At 66.9% G+C, this 18,977-nt stretch overlaps 3 protein-coding genes across 4 annotated transcripts; all 3 read right to left on the bottom strand.

Moving 5' to 3' along the window:
- Positions 1-1,736: 1,736 nt before the first annotated feature.
- On the bottom strand, positions 1,737-8,012 carry CILP2 (cartilage intermediate layer protein 2). Its single transcript, XM_058040930.1, has 9 exons — positions 7,907-8,012; positions 6,952-7,050; positions 6,264-6,536; positions 5,550-5,732; positions 5,050-5,208; positions 4,723-4,998; positions 4,529-4,637; positions 4,286-4,443; positions 1,737-4,205 (listed from the first exon to the last, which is right to left on the bottom strand). The coding sequence occupies exons 1-9, from the start codon at positions 8,010-8,012 to the stop codon at positions 1,813-1,815; spliced, it is 3,756 nt and encodes a 1,251-aa protein (XP_057896913.1). The 3' UTR covers positions 1,737-1,812.
- Positions 8,013-9,758: 1,746 nt separating this feature from the next.
- YJEFN3 (YjeF N-terminal domain containing 3) lies at positions 9,759-16,152 on the bottom strand. 2 transcript variants are annotated; one of them, XM_058040901.1, is made up of 6 exons: positions 15,836-16,152; positions 13,928-14,036; positions 11,640-11,750; positions 11,439-11,552; positions 10,768-10,921; positions 9,759-10,106 (listed from the first exon to the last, which is right to left on the bottom strand). In XM_058040901.1, exons 1-6 carry the CDS (start codon positions 15,880-15,882, stop codon positions 9,904-9,906), a joined length of 738 nt encoding a protein of 245 aa, XP_057896884.1. In that variant the 5' UTR covers positions 15,883-16,152; the 3' UTR covers positions 9,759-9,903. The 2 variants fall into 2 exon arrangements, with proteins under 2 accessions (XP_057896884.1, XP_057896885.1); XM_058040902.1 differs by having other exon boundaries at positions 13,928-14,040; positions 15,836-15,881.
- Positions 16,153-16,752: 600 nt separating this feature from the next.
- Positions 16,753-18,549, bottom strand: NDUFA13 (NADH:ubiquinone oxidoreductase subunit A13). The gene is made up of 5 exons (XM_058040922.1): positions 18,419-18,549; positions 18,231-18,309; positions 17,983-18,054; positions 17,610-17,679; positions 16,753-17,042 (listed from the first exon to the last, which is right to left on the bottom strand). The coding sequence occupies exons 1-5, from the start codon at positions 18,510-18,512 to the stop codon at positions 16,923-16,925; spliced, it is 435 nt and encodes a 144-aa protein (XP_057896905.1). The 5' UTR covers positions 18,513-18,549; the 3' UTR covers positions 16,753-16,922.
- Between the last annotated feature and the right edge of the window lie 428 nt (positions 18,550-18,977).

Raw genomic sequence — 18,977 nt, 5'->3', positions numbered from 1 at the left:
TTCAACCCAAAACCTGCAAAAATCCCCCTTGGATCCCCCATCCCACAGATTGGGGTCCCCAGGGTGTCCCTGGGATTGAGGTCACCCCTTCTGTCCCTCGTTTTTTTATTTTTGCCCTTCCCTCCCCCCTTTTTTCCTGGAACCCAGGGAAATCAGGATCCAGGGAAAAACAGGAAAATCCGGGATAAGACGAACCCAGGATAGGGAAAATCCAGGATAAGGAGAACCCAGGACAAGGAAAATCCAGGACAAGGAAAATCCAGGACAGGGAAAATCCAAGATAAGGAGAACCCAGGATAGGGAAAATCCAGGACAAGGAAAATCCAGGATGGGGGAAATCCAGGATAAAGAAAACCCAGGACAGGGAAAATCCAAGATAAGGAGAACCCAGGATAGGGAAAACCCAGGACAAGGAAAATCCAGGATGGGAGAAACCCAGGATAAAGAGAACCCAAGATAAGGAGAACCCAGGACAAGGAAAATCCAGGATGGGGGAAATCCAGGACAAGGAGAACCCAGGGAAAAACAACCCCGAGGACAGGGAGAACCCAGTTCGGGGAGCAGCCAGGTTTTGGGAAGGCGGGGTTGGACCGACACCTCGCCGTGGAATCTCAGCATTCCCGGTGCCTCCTCCCTCCGCCGCCCCCCCGCCGCGCCGGCATCCGCCCGCGCCGGGATCGCGGCCCGGCGGGACCGGGCCGGGACAGCGGGGCCGGGGTTTGGCCGCCGCTCGGGCCAAGGAGCCCCCCCGGGGCCCCCGCGCCCCCCTTTGATGCCGCTTCCAGCAAGAAGGGTGGAAAAAAGGGTGGAAAAATGCCGCGCCGGGGCCAGGGCGGCTTGGAGAAGGGAAATGTTGTCCCGGGTTTGGCCCCGTAAACGCCGCCTGTTCCATTACAGCATCCGCGCCTGGGCCGGCGGGAGGCGGCCAGGGGGGGACACCCAAAAATAACCGCGCTGGGGACACCCAGGTGGCAGCGGGACAGAGCCATCCCCCGCCACACCCTGCGGGGGTCACGGCGGGGGTGCCCGCGCGGTGCCTCGGCACGTCCCGGTGCCAGCGGGGGCTCCGGTGGGTGCCCCCGCCCCGGCTGCCACGTCCCGCTGGCACCGAGCGCCCCTCGCCGCCGCCAGCCCGGCCGAGCCCGGCCCAAGGCAAACAGGAGCGGCCGGGACGGTGCTACCGAGCGGGGGCAGGGGCTGGGGACAACGGGGACACGCGAGGGACACGAGGGGGACACGCGAGGGACACGCGGAGGACACGCGGGGCTGGCCCCCGTCCCGGAGAAGCCCAACAGCCAGACGGGTGTACAAGAATTGTATATTTTGTAATAAATAATGTACAAATCCGCCCGAATCCGGGCCGGCGCGGTGCCCGAGGTGCCGCGGGGGTGGCACGGCAGGGAGGGAGTCTTATCCGCGTTACCCTTGGGGTTTCCTCCCCAAAATATCCCCGTTTTCGGGGATGAAAGCAGCGCCCCCAGCTCCCGGCGCGGGCACACCGGGGCTGCGCCCGCGGCACCGGGCAAAGCACCGGGCGGGGACCCCCTTGCCATGCCCGCCCCTGCCCCGGTTTGCCCCCAGCCCCTCTTTTATTCCTTTTATCTCCATCCCGTCCGGGGGGCCGCCAGCGCGGGGCTGAGCACCAAGAGGAGGCAGCGACAGCACCGGGGGGTGGCGGGACCCCCTCCCCACGTCCCCGCCGTCCCCTGTCCCCCGTCCCCCCAGTCCTCCGGGCGTTATAAATGAGCGCGGCCAAAAGCGACGGGGAAAGGGGGCGACAAAGCAGAGCCGGGGAGGGGACACGGAGGGGCCTCAGGGCTGTCCCCGCGGCCGGCCCGGTCTCCGCTGGCTGCTGGGGGTCCGGCGGGTGCCCGCGGGCCCGGAGGGGGCTCCGGAGGCGAAGTCCATCACCTCGGGGGGAGCGCGGCGCAGCTCGGAGCTCCCCATCTCCCTGCGGATGTCGGCCAGCGCCTCGGCCGGGGAGCTCAGCAGCCGCTGGAAGAGGCTCTCCCTGCCCGCCGGCCGCTCCTGGCACTCGAAGGTGACGGCCGTGCCCTGGCCCGCCCGCATCTCCCTGGAGAAGCCGTCCGAGGTGCCCGCGAAGCAGCGGCCGATGGCGATCTCCTTGGCCAGCCGCGGGTTCTGGTCCGTGACGGTGTAGATGCCGTAGTTGTGGCCCAGCGGGTCCAGCGGGGCCAGCATGGAGAAGGCCCCGGTGTGGTTGTTGTCGGCCAGCGGCGGGTGGCGGCTCAGGTAGTCCCGCAGGAGCCCGTTGATGGCCGTGCGGCGGCAGCTGCCCTGCGGCACGATGGACACCAGGGTCCTGTCGGCCAGGCTCTGGTCGAAGAGCATCCCGCCGCACTTGAACTCCACGCAGGCGCCCGAGATGCCGTCCAGCAGCGGGTCCCGCACGCTCCGGCTGTCCCGCAGCCCGTAGAGCTGGCCCCGCGTGCGGGGGTGGCTGCCCCCGACGTTCCTGGACCTCACCATGTACTCCTGCGGCCCCTGCAGCTGCACCTTGATGTAGCACGCCCGGAACTCCTGCGGGTTGGGCCACCACGCCAGGTAGTCGCCGGTCCAGGAGGTGACGTCGCTCTCCTTGAAGGGCACCACGTTGTACTCGTACTTGTCCACCTCCACGCGGTAGAAGCGCAGGTGGTTGGCGCTGACCGGCGCCTCCTCGCACTCCCGCAGGCTCCGGTAGGAGTACACGGGGCCGTTGTTCTCGTCCACGTTGTTGGGGTCGGGTTTGGCCACGTTGATCTGGAACGCCGTCTTCTTGAGCGCCGGGTCCTCGTGGTCCGAGCGGCGGTAGCCCAGCTTGTTCAGGTAGGGCTGGGCCACCCCCACGGCATTGGGGTTCAGCTTGGGGCTGGAGGCCACGGCTTCCAGCTCCTCCCCGCCCAGCGTGGCCGTCACCAGGGCCGTGTAGGCGTCGGGGCGCCGGGTGTCGCAGAAGGCGGGCAGGCAGGCGCCGTTGGGGCCGGTGACGGCGCTGTCGAAGCGGCCCCAGGCCCGCGGGTTGCTGGGGAAGCCGGGCTGTGGCTCCAGGTTGATGAGGCTCACCACCACCCCTTCCAGCTGCTCGTAGGGGTTGAACTTCTCGTTGCTGTAGGCCCTGACCTTGACGAAGCAGCGGCGATCCTCGGGCACGTCCAGGTTGAAGAGGCGCCGCTCACGGATCTCCAGGTTGCCCACCAGGAATGTCCTCTCCTCCCTCCTCCTCCTCTGCCCGCCCCCGGCCGGCCGCAGCTCCGCCTCCTCCTCCCACAGGCCGCTCTCAGGGTTCAAGGACCACAGCTTCATCTTCTGCAGGTGCTCGGCCATCCACACCTGCCCCGCGTCCATCCTCACCTGCACGGGCCCAGCCTGCAGCGCCGTGCCGCTCTCGCCCTCGCGGAAATCCACTGCAAACATGCCATAGGTGCGCAGGGGCACGATCTCGCCCTCGGCGTTGGCGAAGCTTAGGTCGCTGGAGGCGGCGCTGGCCGTGCCCACGTCCCTGGGGTCCACAAAGGTGACGCTGGCCTTGACGGTGCCGTTGAAAACCTCCCCGGACGGGCGCAGGAAGGCTCCGGCCGGCAGCACCAGCTCCCCGACGGGCTCCCGGCCGCCGGCCTCGCCCAGGGGGATGGCGTTGTTCCGCCCTCCGTCCAGCTCCACCGGCTCCTTCTTGCGCAGCATCTTCACCTCCTGGTACACGGCTCCTCCCCGCGGGTCGAAGGGCAGCACCTTGACGGCGTCCACCAAGCGCTGCTGGCCATCCACGAAGCGAGTGACGAGGCGCTGCGTGTCGGGCGGCACCTCGATGGTGAAGGAGCCCTGGTAGCTGGTGAAGCCCACCTTCCTGCCCCCCAGGAAGATGTGGCCGAAGCGCAGCGGCTCCCCGGTGTCGGCCGCCGTCACCCGGCCCTGCACCAGCACCCGGGGCTGCGCGCAGGGCCCGCAGCCGCACTCGGCCACCACCTTGAGGGGCAGCACGGAGCCGGCGCACGGCACCTGCCGCAGCTCCATCCTGCGCACGCCGCAGCACAGCCCCGACTCTCCCCCGCAGCCCGAGGGCTCGGCGGGGCCGCCCGGGCACGGCGAGGCCGGGCAGCGCCCCACGTTGTAGTAGCGGGAGCCGCTGGCGTCCTGCGGGCACTCGCTGGGCAGCTCCACCAGGCTGGGCTCCGGCTCCGCCCTGCAGCTCTGCTGGCCCGGGGCTGGGGGCACGGAGGGGACGGGGATTAGAGGGGTCAGCGGGGGTCTCGCCACCCCGGAGGGGCCCCCCGTGCTCACTCACCCAGCACGGTGAGCTGCGCGGGCGCCGAGCGGATGGCGCCCGCCTCGGAGCTGGCTTTGCAGTGGTAGGTGCCAGCCTGCTCCGGTGCCAGCCCCCGCAGCGCCAGGCGGCCGCTGCTGCGCTCTGCTGTACCCTCCAGCAGCGTCCCGTTGTGGTACCTGCGGGGACAGGTGACAGGCGACAGGCTCAGTGGTGACACTGCCACCCCTGCCCGTGCCTGCTGTGCCCGCCGTGCCAGCTCACCAGTAGTATTTCTGGGGAGCGGGGGTGCCCGAGGCTTTGCAGCAGAAGGTCACGTCCTGCCCGGCCTCCCGCACCCTGGCCGCGGGCTGCAGCACCATGTGGGGCTTCTCTGCAAAGGGCGAGAGGGGCAGCGAGCCCATGGGCACCCCTGGCTCGCCCCCAGGGGTGCCCCAAAATCCCCCCCACCTTCTCACCGAGCCGGTGCAGCCTCAGGTGCGCCTCGGCCACGCCCGAGCCGTTGGTGACGGTGATGGGGGCCAGCCCCGGGGCGAAGCCGTCGCGGTGGGCGCTGATGTTGGCGGCTGGGCCCGGGCACAGCCCCGAGGCCGAGAAGCGCCCGCGGGCATCGCTGTGGGCCAGCAGCACGGGCGGGCGGCCCTCCAGGTACACGCGGGCACCCGGCAGTGCCACCCCGGCCGCTGTCGCCACCGTGCCCCACAGCGTGTGCCCGGGGCAGCCCGCGGGGGGCTCTGAGCCCGTGGGCAGCGGGGGCACCGCCGAGGGGACACCGGTGGCGTTACCTGGGCACGGGGGCGGGCGGCATTTCTGCACCTCGGTGGCACGGCCGGGACACGGCGGGTTCTTGGCCGTGCGGCAGCTCCGGCGCCGGACACGCGTCCCCGAGCGGCCGCAGCTGCGGGAACACGGACCCCAAGCGCCCCATTCCGTCCAGGTGGGCTCTGAGGGGACATTCCCGGTGGGAACGGTCACCGTGACCCGTGCGGTCACCCCCGGGTCACACCCGTGGCAGAGCAGCCTGAGGTGAGTGGCACCAGGTGGCACCAGGTGGCACCGGGTGGAATTTCACAGCTGCTCCTGCTGCGGGGGCTGAGAGGAGGATTCGGGTCCTTGGAGGGACCCCTGTCCTTGTCACACCCCGGTGCCACCTCCAGCACTCTGTGGCCGCCCCGTGTCCTCTCCCCACAGCACCTGAGGACAGGGAGGGCTCGGGTGGCAGTGCCACCCCGTGTCCCCTCCCGGCAGCCCCCGGGGACGGGCGGTGGCACCGCCAGGTCCGTACCTGGGCAGGGCCCGGCGCTGCAGGGCCGCCGCTCGGTGGCTTTGCCGCGGCACCGGAGCTCCCGGAGCGGGGCTGGGCTGCGGGCGCTGCCGCAGCGCCGGGAGCGGCTCTGCGTGCCCCGGGTGCCGCAGGCGCTGCGCGAGCAGGGGCTCCACGGGGACCAGTGCGACCAGTACACGTGATCTGCGGGATACTGGGCGTGACTGGGGCCCACGGGCTGGGGACGGCAGCCAAGGGGTTAAAGGGGGAAGGGACGCCCCCGCCCCACAGCCCAGGTGGGACACAGGTGAGATATGGGTGGGACACAGGGGAGACAAACATGAAATAGAGGTGGGATAGAGGTGAGGTGAAGGTGAGACGCAGGTGGGATGCAGGTGAGACAAAGGTGAGATACAAGTGGGACACTGGTGTGACACAGGTGGGATACAGGTGAGACAAAGGTGAGATACAGGTGTGCCCCAGATGTGACAGAGGTGGAATACAGGTGTGACAGGTGTGACAGAGGCGACACACAACTGTGTCAGCTACCCCCCAGGTGCCCCCCAGGTACCCCCAGCTCACCCAGCGGGCACAGGAAGCGCACGTGGTAGTTGGCACAGGTGGTGCCTGCGGGCTGCCCCCCAGGTACCCCAGGTGTGCCCCCCAGCTGCCCCCCAGGTACCCCAGGTGTGCCCCCAGCTGCCCCCAGGTACCCCAGGTGTACCCCCAGCTCACCCAGCGGGCACAGGAAGCGCACGTGGTAGTTGGCACAGGCGGTGCCCGCCGGCTGCTCGCGGTGCAGGCAGCGGAAGCCGCGCTCGGGACTGGCATGGACCACCTGTCCCAGGGCCTCAGGCAGGTGCCACTCGGTGCTGCGCGCCTGGATGGCCACGGGCCGGGCACACACGCGGTCCCCGTAGTAGAACCTGATGGCCGCCAGGCTCTCGTGGTCACCGTCACCGCCCGGGTGGTCGATGTTGAACCACGAGGTCCAGGCGGCGCCTTTGCCTGAGGGGGACGCGGGGACAGCTTGGGGACGGGCTGGGGACAATTGGGGACAGCTTGGGATGGTTTGGGACAGCTTGGGGATCATTGGGGATGGGTTGGGAACAGCTTGGGGACACAGAGGGTGTGGGGATGGAGGTCACCACTGAGGGGCTGCTGGGGTGGGGATGGCCAATGGGGCAGAGGGAGGGACACGGGGTGGGGACATGCAGAGGGGACAGGTGACCCCAGGGGACACAGCCCACCCTGTGGGGACACAGACAGGGGACACAGGTGACCCCAGGAGACACAGCAGGGTGGTCACCACCAAGGGTCATGTGGGGGGTGGCATGAGGTCCCCAGACCCATGGGAATGTCAGGGACGGGCAGTGCCCCAGGGGACACTGAGGGGACACGGTGGCCCTCAGGGTGGCCTCACCTGCCGTGCCCAGGTCCAGCTCCTCCAGGTCAAGTGTGGCTTTCCAGGGCTTCCCACCCGTGCCAGCCTTGCCCGGCTCCAACTCGTTCTCCAGCGGCTCTGGGGACACAGGGGTGACACTGCCACATTCTCGGGGTCCCAGGCCCACCCTGTCCCATCCCTGTCCCTGTTCCCATTCCTGTCCCTGTCCCATCCCCGTCCCTGTCCCTGTCCCTGTCCCTGTCCCTGTCCCATCCCTGTCCCTGTCCCTGTCCCTGTCCCTGTCCCTGTCCCATCCCTGTCCCTGTCCCTGTCCCATCCCTGTCCCTGTTCCCATTCCTGTCCCTGTCCCATCCCCGTCCCTGTCCCTGTCCCTGTCCCTGTCCCTGTCCCATCCCTGTCCCTGTCCCTGTCCCATCCCTGTCCCTGTTCCCATTCCTGTCCCTGTCCCATCCCCGTCCCTGTCCCTGTCCCTGTTCCCATTCCTGTCCCTGTCCCTGTCCCTGTTCCCATTCCTGTCTCTGTCCCTGTCCCATCCCCGTCCCTGTCCCTGTCCCTCTAGTGCCAGGATCCCGGGAAGGACACAATTCCCTTATCTCCATCCACCCCTCCCCTTTGGCAGATGCAGCACTCCCTTCCCACCCCTCACCCCCTGCCACCACCCTATGTCACTGTCCCGTGCCACCACCCTGTGCCACCAGCCCATCCCCACCCCTTCCCCCCTACATTCCCACTGGGAACCCCAAAACCCCGGTGGCACAAAAACCCCAAACCCCAACTCCCAAACTCCAAACCCCAGACCCGAAACTGCTGACCCCAAATCTCCAAACCCCAAACCCCCAACCCCAGCTGCCAAACCCAAACCTCAACACCCAAACCCCAGACCCCAGACCCCAACCCCAACTCCCAGCTCCCAAACCCCAGACCCGAAACTGCTGACCCAAATCCCGAAACCCCAAACCCAAACACCCCTTACCTGCCACCCTGGCAGCATACGAGGCTCCCAGCATCGCCAGCACCACCAGCAGCTGTGCCAACCGTGCCATCGGTGCCACGTGCGCCAGCTGTGCCATCCGTGCCATTTGTGCCAGCCGTGCCAGCTGTGCTGGCTGTGCCAGCTGTGCCAGCCGTTCCAACCGTGCCAGCTGTGCCGGCCGTGCCAGCCGTGCCAGCGGTGCCAGCCGTGCCAGCGGTGCCAGCCGTGCCAGGGCCGCTCCGGGCGCGAGTGCGGCCGCGGCGGGGCCGGCCCCGCTTTTATCGGGAGCGGAGCCCGCCCGGGGCAGCGCCGCCGCCGCTCGGGTCCAGCTGCGAAAATTGGCTGAGGGATGAGCCGGGAATGCGGCGGGAGGGAGGGGAGAGGAAACAAAAATACTCGGGAATAAAAAATAAAAACTGCGGGAAAAATAAAACACGGGAAAAATAAATATACGGGGGAAATAAAATACGGGAAAAAAATACGGGGGAAATTAAAATATAGGGGGAAATTAAAATACAGGAAAAATTAAAACTGAAAACTACAAGGAAAATAAAAATACAGGAAAAATAAAAACTAGAAGCTATGGGAAAAATAAAAACTAAGCAGAAAATAAAAATACAGGAAAAATAAAAAACTAGAAAACACAGGAAAAATAAAAACTAAAAAGTATGGGAAAAATATAAGTGCAGGACAAAATAAAAACTAAAAACAACGGGGAAAATAAAAATACGGGGAAAACAAAACTACGGGAAAAGGGAAAAGAAGGAGCCGGTGCCGCTCTGAGGGGTTGGAGGGGACTGGGAGGGCACTGGGAGGGCACTGGGATGGACTGGGAACACTGAGGGGCACAGGGAGGGCACTGGGGGGCATTGAGTGGACTGGGAGGGCACTGGGGGGCACCGGGAGGGCATTGGGTGCACTGGGGGCACTGGGAGGAACTTGGAACACCGGCTGCACTGAGGGGCACCGGGAGGGCACCGGGGGCACCGGGGGGTTTGGGATCAGCGGCCCCGGCAGGCGGAAATCCCGGCGCATTCCCGGCATTCTGGCGGCTCCGGGAGGGGGGCTCTGGGGGCTCTGGGGGCGCTGGGGGCGCTGGGGGCACTGGGGACAGTCAGAGGGGTGGCTCGTCACCCTCAGGGACATCCCCGTGCTCTGGGGGTGGTTCCCGTGTGCTTTTCCTGGGGTTTTTGTGGGTTTTTGGTGGCATTCTGGTGGCATTTTGGTGACATTTTGGTGACATTTTGTGGGATTTTGGTGACATTTTGGTGCCATTTCAGCCCTGTGTGATCCCAGCAAAGCCACTGTCCCCCTGGGTGGGTGGCAGGGGAGGTGACAGCTCTGTGCCCAGCAGCAGGGGTGGCACTGCCAGGGGTCAGGCCAGGCCTTGCAGTGCCAGGACAAGTCCCCAACCCAACCCAACCCAAGGCCACCAAGGTCCCCCTGTCCCCATCTCCGAACAGCCCCCAAACGGCTGAGGGACCCCAGCGCTGCATGTCGGGGTCTCAGGGCCACCCCCAGGGGTTTGGTTTGGGGTCCCAGGGTTTGGTTTGGGGTCCCAGGGCCACCAGCACTTTATTTTAGGAGCCACCACCACTTTATTTTTGAGGTCACAGGGCCACCAGCAGAGCTTTATTTGGGGTCACAGGAGTTAATTTGGGGTCCCAGGGCCCACCAGGGGTTTTTGGGGTCACAGGGCCACTGGCAGGGTTTTTTGGGGTCCCAGGGGGTTTTTGGGGTCTCAGGGGGTTTTTGGGGTCCTGGGGGTTTATTTGGGTTCCCAGAGGTTTATTTGGGGTCCCAGGGGCTTTTTGGGGTCACAGGGCCACCGCCAGGGGTTTTTGGGGTCCCAGGGATTCCTTTGGGGTCCCAGGGATTTCCTTGGGGTCACAGGGGTTTATCTGGGGTCCCAGGGGGTTTTGGGGGTCCCAGGGCCACACCAGAGGTTTCCTTGGGGTCCCAGGGGTTTCCTTGGGGTCACAGGGGTTTCCTTGGGGTCACAGGGCCACCACGCAGTCGCTGCCCGGGTACTCGGGGGGGCTGAGCCCGAATTTCCTGCGCAGCTCCTCGGGCACGAAGCGCCCGGCCAGGAAATGTCGCCGTCCCCGGAAGCGCCGCGCCACCTCCTTGGGGGCCGCCAGCGACACCAGCACGTCCGGGCTGATGTCACCGCTGCCACCCACCGGGCCGGGCAGCCAGCCTGCCCCGGGGAGGGGACAGCGGTCACCGGGACAGCGGGGACAGCCTGGGGACAGTGGGGAGGGGACACCCAGGGACACGGAGAGGGGACACGAGTGACCCCAGGGGACACGGAACGGTCGGTGGGGTCACGGACAGAGGACAGGTGTGACCCCAGGGGACACACGCCACCCTTGGGGACACACGGGGTGGCTCAGGGGTGGCCCGCTGCTGCTGTGGACGGTGACAGAGAGGGCACAGAGAGGGGTCAGGGATGGCAAGGGGGTGGCACGGGCGGAGTTCGTCCCCGCGGGTACCCACCCCGGGGAGGGTGACACGGCCAGGCCGGGGGGGGGACACGGGTGGTGACAATGCCAGGCCTGGCCAGCAGCACGCGGCTGTTCGGGAATGCCAGCTGGGAATGCCAGCGGCCAGTGATGTCATGTCTGGGCCGGGCACTTTGTTATTTCCTGTGGATGTCCCCAACCCTGCCAGGGCCACCGAGGGGGGTCCAGGGATGTCCCCAACCCTGCCAGGGCCCCCACGGGGGCTCCCGGGGTGACACTGCCACGGGTGCGGTGACAGCAGTGCGGGAGGGACCTGGGGGACATGGGGAGCACCTGGGGGGACACGGGGGATACCCAAAGGGACACGAGGGACACCCGAGGGGACACGGGCAGCACCTGAGGGGACATCCAGGCTGACGATGGGGATGCGGACGTGCCTGAGGGTGGCCAGGATAGCCGCGCACGGCTCTGTCCCCTCTGTCCCCTGTGTCCCCTCGGCTCCCAGCACCGCGTCCACCACGGCGTTGTAGGCGTCGTTGATGAGCTGCACCTGCAGGGGACAGCGACAGCGACATCTGCGGTGTCCCCGTGTCACCTCTGACAGCACAAACCCCCGGCCGTGCCAGAAAAATAAAAAATAAAAAAATTCCCCCCCAAGTGGAGCAGCGAGGGAGGGGCCGCGCAGCCGAGACAGCGAATTTTGGGTCAAATTCCTCCGTTCCCAGCGCTGCGAGGTTCCAAAAATAACAGAGCCGGTGGCTGCGGGCAGCGGCTGCTGGATTTTCTGGATTTTCTGGATTTTCTGGCATTCCCGGGATCCCAGCAGCGCCGGGATGGGGAGGGAGAGGGGGAAAAGGATGGGGAAAGAGGGAGAAAAGGAGAGCTGAGGGTTTGGGGGGATTTGGGGTTCGGGGAGGGGAAAGAGAAGGAGAAGAGGGGGATCAGCAGGGGGATTTCAAGGGAAGGATAAAGGGAAGGAGAAGGGGACAACCAGGGGGATTTGGGGTCTCACAGGGGGAACAGGGGAGGAGAAGGGGCCAATCAGGGGGATCTGGGGCTGGCGTCACCTCGGTGGGCAGGTAGGACAGGAAGGGGATGTCCATCTTCTCGCACTGCGTGGTGAAGTCGCGGTGCAGCGGGTCCGGGGAGCGCTTGGGGTAGAAGATGGTGGGCTCGTAATCCTGGGGGAGAAACGGAGCCCTGGAGCCGGGGCACTTGGGAGGAAGGCCGGCAGGAGGAGGAGGAGGGCGGGGGGCTGAGGTACCCACGAAGCTGCGCAGGTGGCGGGCGCACACCAACCCCACGGCCCCGTTCTGCGCCGGCCCGCACGCCACCAACAGCGTGGGCTGCCTGCGCCGCAGAGAGCGCAGCGGGAACGCCTGCGGGGACAGCCGGGGGGACAGCGTCACAGGGGGGGACAGGGACAGCGTCACAGGGGGGGACAGGGACAGTGGGGACAGCGGGGACAGCAGGGACAGTGTCACATGGGGGGACAGGGACAGTGTCACACTGAGGGACAGGGACAGCGGGGACACCGGGGACAGTGTCACAGGGGGGGACAGGGACAGTGTCACACTGAGGGACAGGGACAGCGGGGACAGCAGGGACAGCAGGGACAGCGTCACATGGGGGGACAGGGACAGTGTCACACCGAGGGAAAGGGACAGCGGGGACAGCCGGGGGGACAGCGTCACAAGGGGGGACAGGGACAGTGTCACACCGAGGGACAGGGACAGCGGGGACACCGGGGACAGTGTCACATGGGGGGGACAGGGACAGTGTCACACCGAGGGACAGGGACAGCGGGGACAGTTGGGACAGCGTCACATGGGGGCAGTGGGGACACTGTCACACAGGGACAGGGACAGCGAGGTGGCACTGGCACGTGGCAGGGACAGGGGGACACAGCAGGGACAGGGGGACATGGTGGGGTGGCACTGGCACACAGCACCCAGCATGGGATGGAGGTGGCACAAGGAGCAGGACAGGGATGGGATCCATAGCACGGGATGGATTGGCATGGTCTGGCATGGCACGGTATGGCATGGCAGGGCATGGCTTGGTATCCACAGCAGGACTTGGGTAACACTCGGAGTGAGATGGAACACAGACCGTACTGGGATGAGGATGGTGCCCGTGGTGGGATGAAGATGATGCCCCAGGTGGGATGAGGACAGTGCCTGTGGTGGAATTCCAAGGTGGCCTCAGGGAGATGTCCAGGGTGGGATGGGGAAGGTGTCCCGGGTGGGACCAGGATTGTGCCCCGGGTGGGATCAAGGCAATGCCCATGGCCGGACCAGGGTGATGCCTGTGGTACCCTCAGGATGCTGCCCAGGGTGGGACGAGGATGATGCCCCAGGTGGGATGAGGATGATGCCCCAGGTGGGATGAGGATGATGCCCACGGTGGGACGAGGATGATGCCCCAGGTGGGATGAGGATGATGCCCCAGGTGGGACGAGGATGATGCCCCAGGTGGGACGAGGATGATGCCCCAGGTGGGATGAGGATTTTGCCTCTGCAGGGCCGCGCCCGCAGCCCCCCCGTCCCCATCCCCGTCCTGCCCGCTGCACATTCCAGGATGGCTCGGGCAGGGAGGGACGGAGGGAGGGACGGAGCCTCTGTTTATCCACTGACGGATTTTTTCCTGCTCACGGATCCTGGCTCCGGGACCCGTCCCCAGTGCCCGGAGCGGGACACGGCCCCGGTAGCCTGGGCTGGCCCCGGCCCAGCGCCGGCCACGCCACCGGCGCCTCCTGGCACGGGGGACAGCGCGGGGACACCCTGGGGACAGCGCGGGGACACCCCGGCGGGCTGGGGGAGCCGGAGCTGGGGCGGCCCCGAGGAAGAGGAGGATGCCGAGCGCCAGGTGAGGTCAGGGATGCTGCAACAGCTCCGGCAGCAAAACATTTCTGCTCCTCATCAGCGCTCGGAGCAGGGAAGGGCCGATGGAAAAGCTGAGGCGCCCGGGCCCGGGGCACAAAGCTGCCTGCTCCTCCTGCTCCTCCTGCTCCTCCTCCTCCTCCTCCTGCTCCTCACATCTCGCACGAACCCCGGGCGATCCCCCCAGCAGCGACATCGCCGGGGCTCGGGGACACCCGGGCACCTTTGGGGACCTCCATGGCCCCCGCCCCGATCCCCGGTGGGGACTCCAGCCCCTCTATGTGTCCCCAGCCCCCCTATGTGTCCCCAGCCCCTCTGGGTGTCCCAGCCCCTCTATGTGTCCCCAGCCCCTCGGGGTGTCCCCAGCCCCTCTGGGTGTCCCCAGCCCCTCTGGGTGTCCCCAGCCCCTCTATGTGTTCCCAGCCCCTCTATGTGTCCCCAGCCCCTCGGGGTGTCCCCAGCCCCTCTGGGTGTCCCCAGCCCCTCTGGGTGTCCCCAGCCCCCCTATGTGTTCCCAGCCCCTCTATGTGTCCCCAGCCCCCCTATGTGTCCCAGCCCCTCTGGGTGTCCCAGCCCCTCTGGGTGTCCCCAGCCCCCCTATGTGTCCCCAGCCCCTCTGAGTGTCCCCAGCCCCCCTATGTGTCCCCAGCCCCTCGGGGTGTCCCCAGGCTCACCTTGGTGACAGCCACGGCACAGGCGTGTCCCCAGATCTCGATCAGCTGCTGCCGCCCGAAGCGATAATCCTCCAGCAGCTCCTTCTCCATGGCCTCCGCCTCGGCCTGGCTGCCTTGGGGACAGTCCCCGCTCGGGACAGGGGGACAGAACTGTCCCCACCCCCAGAGGACCCGGGACCCCGCTCCACCCCCGGGACGGGATTCTGGGACACGGGGCGAGCGCGCCGGGGGCTCGGGGTGGGCACCGCGGTGGGGACGGGCACGGAGGTCACAGGGATGTCACATGGGTGTCACACGGATGTCACACGGATGTCGCACCAAGGGGACCGTGCCCGCACGGGCCGCGGCGGGAGCGGCGCTCGGCAGAGCTGGCGGCGGCCCCGGTTCCCCGGTTACATAAAAGCGAACAAAGCCGCGGTTGTTCCGCCGCCGCCGAGCCCGGAGCTGGCAGCGCCCAGCGCGACAGTAATTGCTCACATCTGTTGGCTTCACCTGCGCGGGCGGAGCGGCCTGGGCCGCCTCCAGCGCCCGCCGGGAGGGAACGCGAGCCCCGCCGGGCCGGGATCCCGGCGGTACCGGGGGAACCGAGGGGAGCCGGGGGATCCAGACCCGGCGGTACCGCCGGGATGGAACCTGAGCAGGACGGGATCCAGACCCCGCCGTACCCCGGGCTGGGGGGGAACCGCTCAGAGCCAGCCCCGAGAGGGGACCCGGCAGTGCCGGGGGCAGCTGAGGGGGCCCGGGTTGGGGGCCCGGGTTGGGGTCCTGGCTTGGGGGCCCGGGTTGGGGCCGCAGGCTGCAGGGCCCTCCCACCCCATCCAGGCTGTCCCCACGGACGAACCGTGTTCTGGCAGAACCCCAAAAATCCCTTTTCATTCCAGCAGGGCCCCAGCAAGCTTCGGTTCTCCCATTCCCACATCCCAGTCCTTGGCTGTCCTGATAAAACTGCCAGGAAAACTTCATCCCGTCCCACATTCCCGTCCCACATTCCCATCCCATCCCATCCCATCCCATCCCGGTCCCCGATCCTTTGGTGCCCTCTAGTGAGCCCCAGCCCTGTCCCAGCCCTGTCCCAGCCCCACACGGGGGCTCTGGGGAGAGAACCGGGGCGGAAGGGGCGGGAAGGGAGCGAGCGGTGCCCGGAGCGGCGCCCGGAGCGCTCCCGTGCCGAGCGGGGGTGGCGGGGGTGGCCGGGCCCAGCTGTGTTGTCCCTCGAGCCACGTGTCCGCAGCAATTCCCGGGAACATTGTCCCTAATCGCTGCTGGCAGGGACACCGCGGGCTGGCAGGGACACCCCGGGCTGGCACCGGCCCCGGGCGGGGACACGGCCGGGGCTCCCCGCGAGCTGCGGGCCCGCCCCCGAGCCCATCCCGGTCCCGCGTCCCGGTCCCGCGTCCCCGATCCATATCCCAGCTCCACATCCCGACTCTTTATCCCGGCTGTGTCCCCTCTCTGCGCCCCCGATCCCAGCTTCACACCCCAGTCCCACATCCCGGTCCATTCCCCGTTCCCGTTCCGTTGCTCCCTCCCGGTACAGCCCGTCCCCGCAGCGTGTCCCCGGTGTTCCCGATGTCCCCGGTGCCCCCGGTGCCCCATCCCTGCCCATCCCGGGCCCGCGCTCCGCTCCCGCCGCCTCCCGGAGCATCCCCGCCGCCGCCATGGAGACCCGGGATGCTGCGGTTGCTCCGGCAACGGCGGCTCCGCGGGTACCGATCCCCCCTCCCCGGGCGCAGGGACACCCGTGGGGACCGGGACCCGCTCGGTGTGGCGCGCGGGGCTGGCACCCAGCGGGGGCGGCTCCCGGGACACCGGGGATCTCCCGTCCCACCCCGCGGGGTCCCGGGGCAGCCCCGGCTGAGCGGCACCGCCCGGAGCTGCCGGGGGCTCCTCGGGGTACCCCGGACTCACCTGAGGTACCGGGGCGGCTCCCGGGACGGGCTGGGCGCGGAGCTCATGGCGGGGAGCGGGACCGGAGCGGCGGCGGAGCCGAACCCCGGCGGGAGCGGAGCCTCCGTCCGCGGCTGGAGCGGAGCCGCTGCAATCTCCGCGGAGCCGCCGGTTGGAGGGGAGCCCGCGGGAATGCCGAGGATGCTCCGGTCCCACCGGGAGTGCCGGGGATGCTCCGGTCGGAGCGGTTCCCCCGGGAATGCCGAGGATGCTCCGGTCCCACCGGGAATGCCGAGGATGCTCCGGTCCCACCGGGAGTGTCGGGGATGCTCCGGTCGGAGCGGGGCGCGCTCGGCGGTGCCGCCCGGGGGGAGGCGGCTCCGGTGCCCCCGCCCCGCTCCCGCCCGGCCCCGCTCCGGGAATGCCGCCCGTTGTTCCCACCCGGGAATTTTGGGGTTAAACCTCCCCAGATCGGGGTTTCTCCAGCGGGATCTGCAGCCCCGGGAGCGGGGGGCACGCGGGGAGGGGACGAGGACACGGCCCCTCCATCCATCCCGAATTCCCAGCCCGAAATGCCGGGAAAATCCCCCGGGAGCCGCCGAATTCCAGGGAGAGAGAGAGGGACAGGGAGTGCGGGCTGTGTCCGGGAGCCGCGGGGCTCCCCATCCCAAAGAGGGGCGACCCCAACCCCAAAGGGAGGATCCCAACCCCAAAGGGGGATCCCAACCCCAAAGGGGGATCCCAACCCCAAAGGGGGGATCCCAACCCCAAAGGGGGATCCCAACCCCAAAGGGGGATCCCAACCCCAAAGGGGGATCCCAACCCCAAAGGGGGATCCCAATCCCAAAGGGGGGAAGATCTAAAAGAAGGGGATCCCAATTTCCGGGAGAGGGGGTTTCCCAATTCCCAGGGGCAGTTCCAATCCCCAAAGGACTGACTGATTTATTTATTCGTTATTTACTTATTAATTATTAATGAACAGGCGTCAGAAGAAGCTCGGGATGGGGGGATCAGCCTGGAGAGGGACAGGAAAGGGGAGGAAAGTTCCGGAAGGAGCCGGGAGAGGCGGGGTCCGGGTTTGGGGTGAGCTTTGGGGGGTTTTGGGGTGTCAGACGTAGTTCTGCAGCCCGAACTTCTCCCGGTCCAGCTCGGCCGGGGGCCGCAGGTAGTAGAGCTCCTCCAGGGTGGGGGGCACCCAGCGATCCGTGTGGAACCGGGACTCGCCCACCTGCAACAGCGGGAATGGGCTGGGAATCACCGGGAATTGTGTTGGGAATTGGGCTGGGAATCACCGGGAATCGCCGGGAATTGTGTCGGGAATCACCGGGAATTGGGCTGGGAATTGTCCAGAATTGTGTTGGGAATCACCAGGAATTGTGTTGGGAATTGGGCTGGAATTGTCCAGAATTGTGTCAGGAATCACCAGGAATTGTGTTGCGAATTGTCAAGAATTGTGCTGGGAATCACCGGGAATTCCCGGGATTCTCCACCCCAGGCAGGGCCTGGCAGCCAGGGGTGAGCCCGAGTGCCAGAGGATCCCAAATCCATGGAGATTGAGTTAAATCCCAGGGGATCCCAAATCGTGGGAGGGACCCAAATCCCGTGGGATCCCAAATCCCGTGGGACCCCACAGAGCCAAATCCCCTGGGCTGGCTGCGTCCCATGGGATCCCAGAGGAGCCCCCCTGTTCCGCCCCTTCCCCCCCGGGAATCCCAAACCTTCCTGCCCGGGGTAACCTCAAATCCCACGGGGTCCCAGAGGGGCAGCCCCCCTCATTCCCCCCAGAATCCCGAACCTTCCAGCCCGGCACGTCCCGCATGATCTTGGCCTCCTCCTCCAGGTTCTCCCGTAGCAACCGCAGAGTCCTGGGGGACACAGGGCACGGGAAGGGACCCCGATCCCAAAGGGAGATCCCCATCCCGTACAGGGGACCCGGATCCCATACAAGGAATCCTCATCCCAAAGGGAAGTTCCCAGTCCCAGCGGGGGCATCCCAATCCCACAGAGGGATCACAGTCCCATAAAGGGGGACACCAATCCCATAAATGGAAGTTCCCAGTCCCAAAAGGGGGAGTTCCCAGCGCAAAGGGAAGTTGCCAGTCCCATAAAGGAAGTTCCCAATCCCAAAAAGAAATTCCCAATCCCAAAGAGATTTCCCAGCCCCGTACCTGCGGTCGGACTCCGCCTGCAGCAGCGGCATCAGCGCGATCCGAGCCTCCAGCTCCTCGATCAGCAACCGCCTGCAGGGACAGAACGGGGGAACGGGGAATTGGGGGCACTGGGAGCACGGGGAATGGGGCACTGGGGGTGCCGGGGTGTACCGGGATCCGGGTGTGAACAGCCCATCCCGGGGCTCGCAGCGCAGGGAGGAGCCCCGGGACAGGGCCGGGGTGCCGCGGGGGGCTCGCAGCGTCACCTGCGCTCACGGTTCCACTTGACGAGGCTGTAGTATCCGAGCAGGAGGCTCCCGATGCCGAGCGCGAACAGGCTGTACCCTGAGGGCCGTGAGGAGAGCGGGGCGCGCTCAGCGCGGAGCGGCCGCACGGCCCCGCTCCTGCCCCCGCCGCCCCCCGGCGGCGCCCCCGCGGCCGCCCCCGGGCTCACCTGAGAAGCCGCGGCGCGGGAGGTGCCGCTTGTAGTCGATGGGGCCGTACCCGCCCGGCGGGGCCATGTCCTGCTTCACCTTCGGCGCCGCCATCGCGGCGCGGATCGGTGACGTCACTGCCCCGCGCCGCCGGCCCGCCCAGCTCCCGCGCGCGGGAAACGCACGTGGTGCAGCCACGTGACCGTAGGGACCCCACTTAAAGGGGCAACGCGCGCTTAAAAGGGCAATGGCACATCAATTCCTTGGGATCATCTCCCACCCAATTCCACGGGAATTTGGGACAATCCCATGGGAATTCCCACATGGCCGTGAATTGGGGGAGAAATCCCTCTGGGAATGTCCCTGGCCCGCTCTCCTTCCAGAGGGAAACATCCATGGGCTCCGTGGGCTTTCCTGGAATGTTCAGGTGAGATCCAAGGGTGCTGGAGCAGGAATTCCAGCTGGGAATGGAGAAGGCTCTGGATTTATGGATTTGCTCCATCCATGAAATTCCACAGGAAATCCACAAAAATCCCGGATTTTTGCCACCTCCTTTTCCCCTTCTCCCGATTATTCCCC

This window comes from Melospiza georgiana, chromosome 26, assembly GCF_028018845.1.
Source record: "Melospiza georgiana isolate bMelGeo1 chromosome 26, bMelGeo1.pri, whole genome shotgun sequence".
Classification (NCBI taxonomy): Eukaryota; Metazoa; Chordata; class Aves; order Passeriformes; family Passerellidae; genus Melospiza; species Melospiza georgiana.
This window is presented reverse-complemented; position numbering and strand designations above follow the sequence as displayed.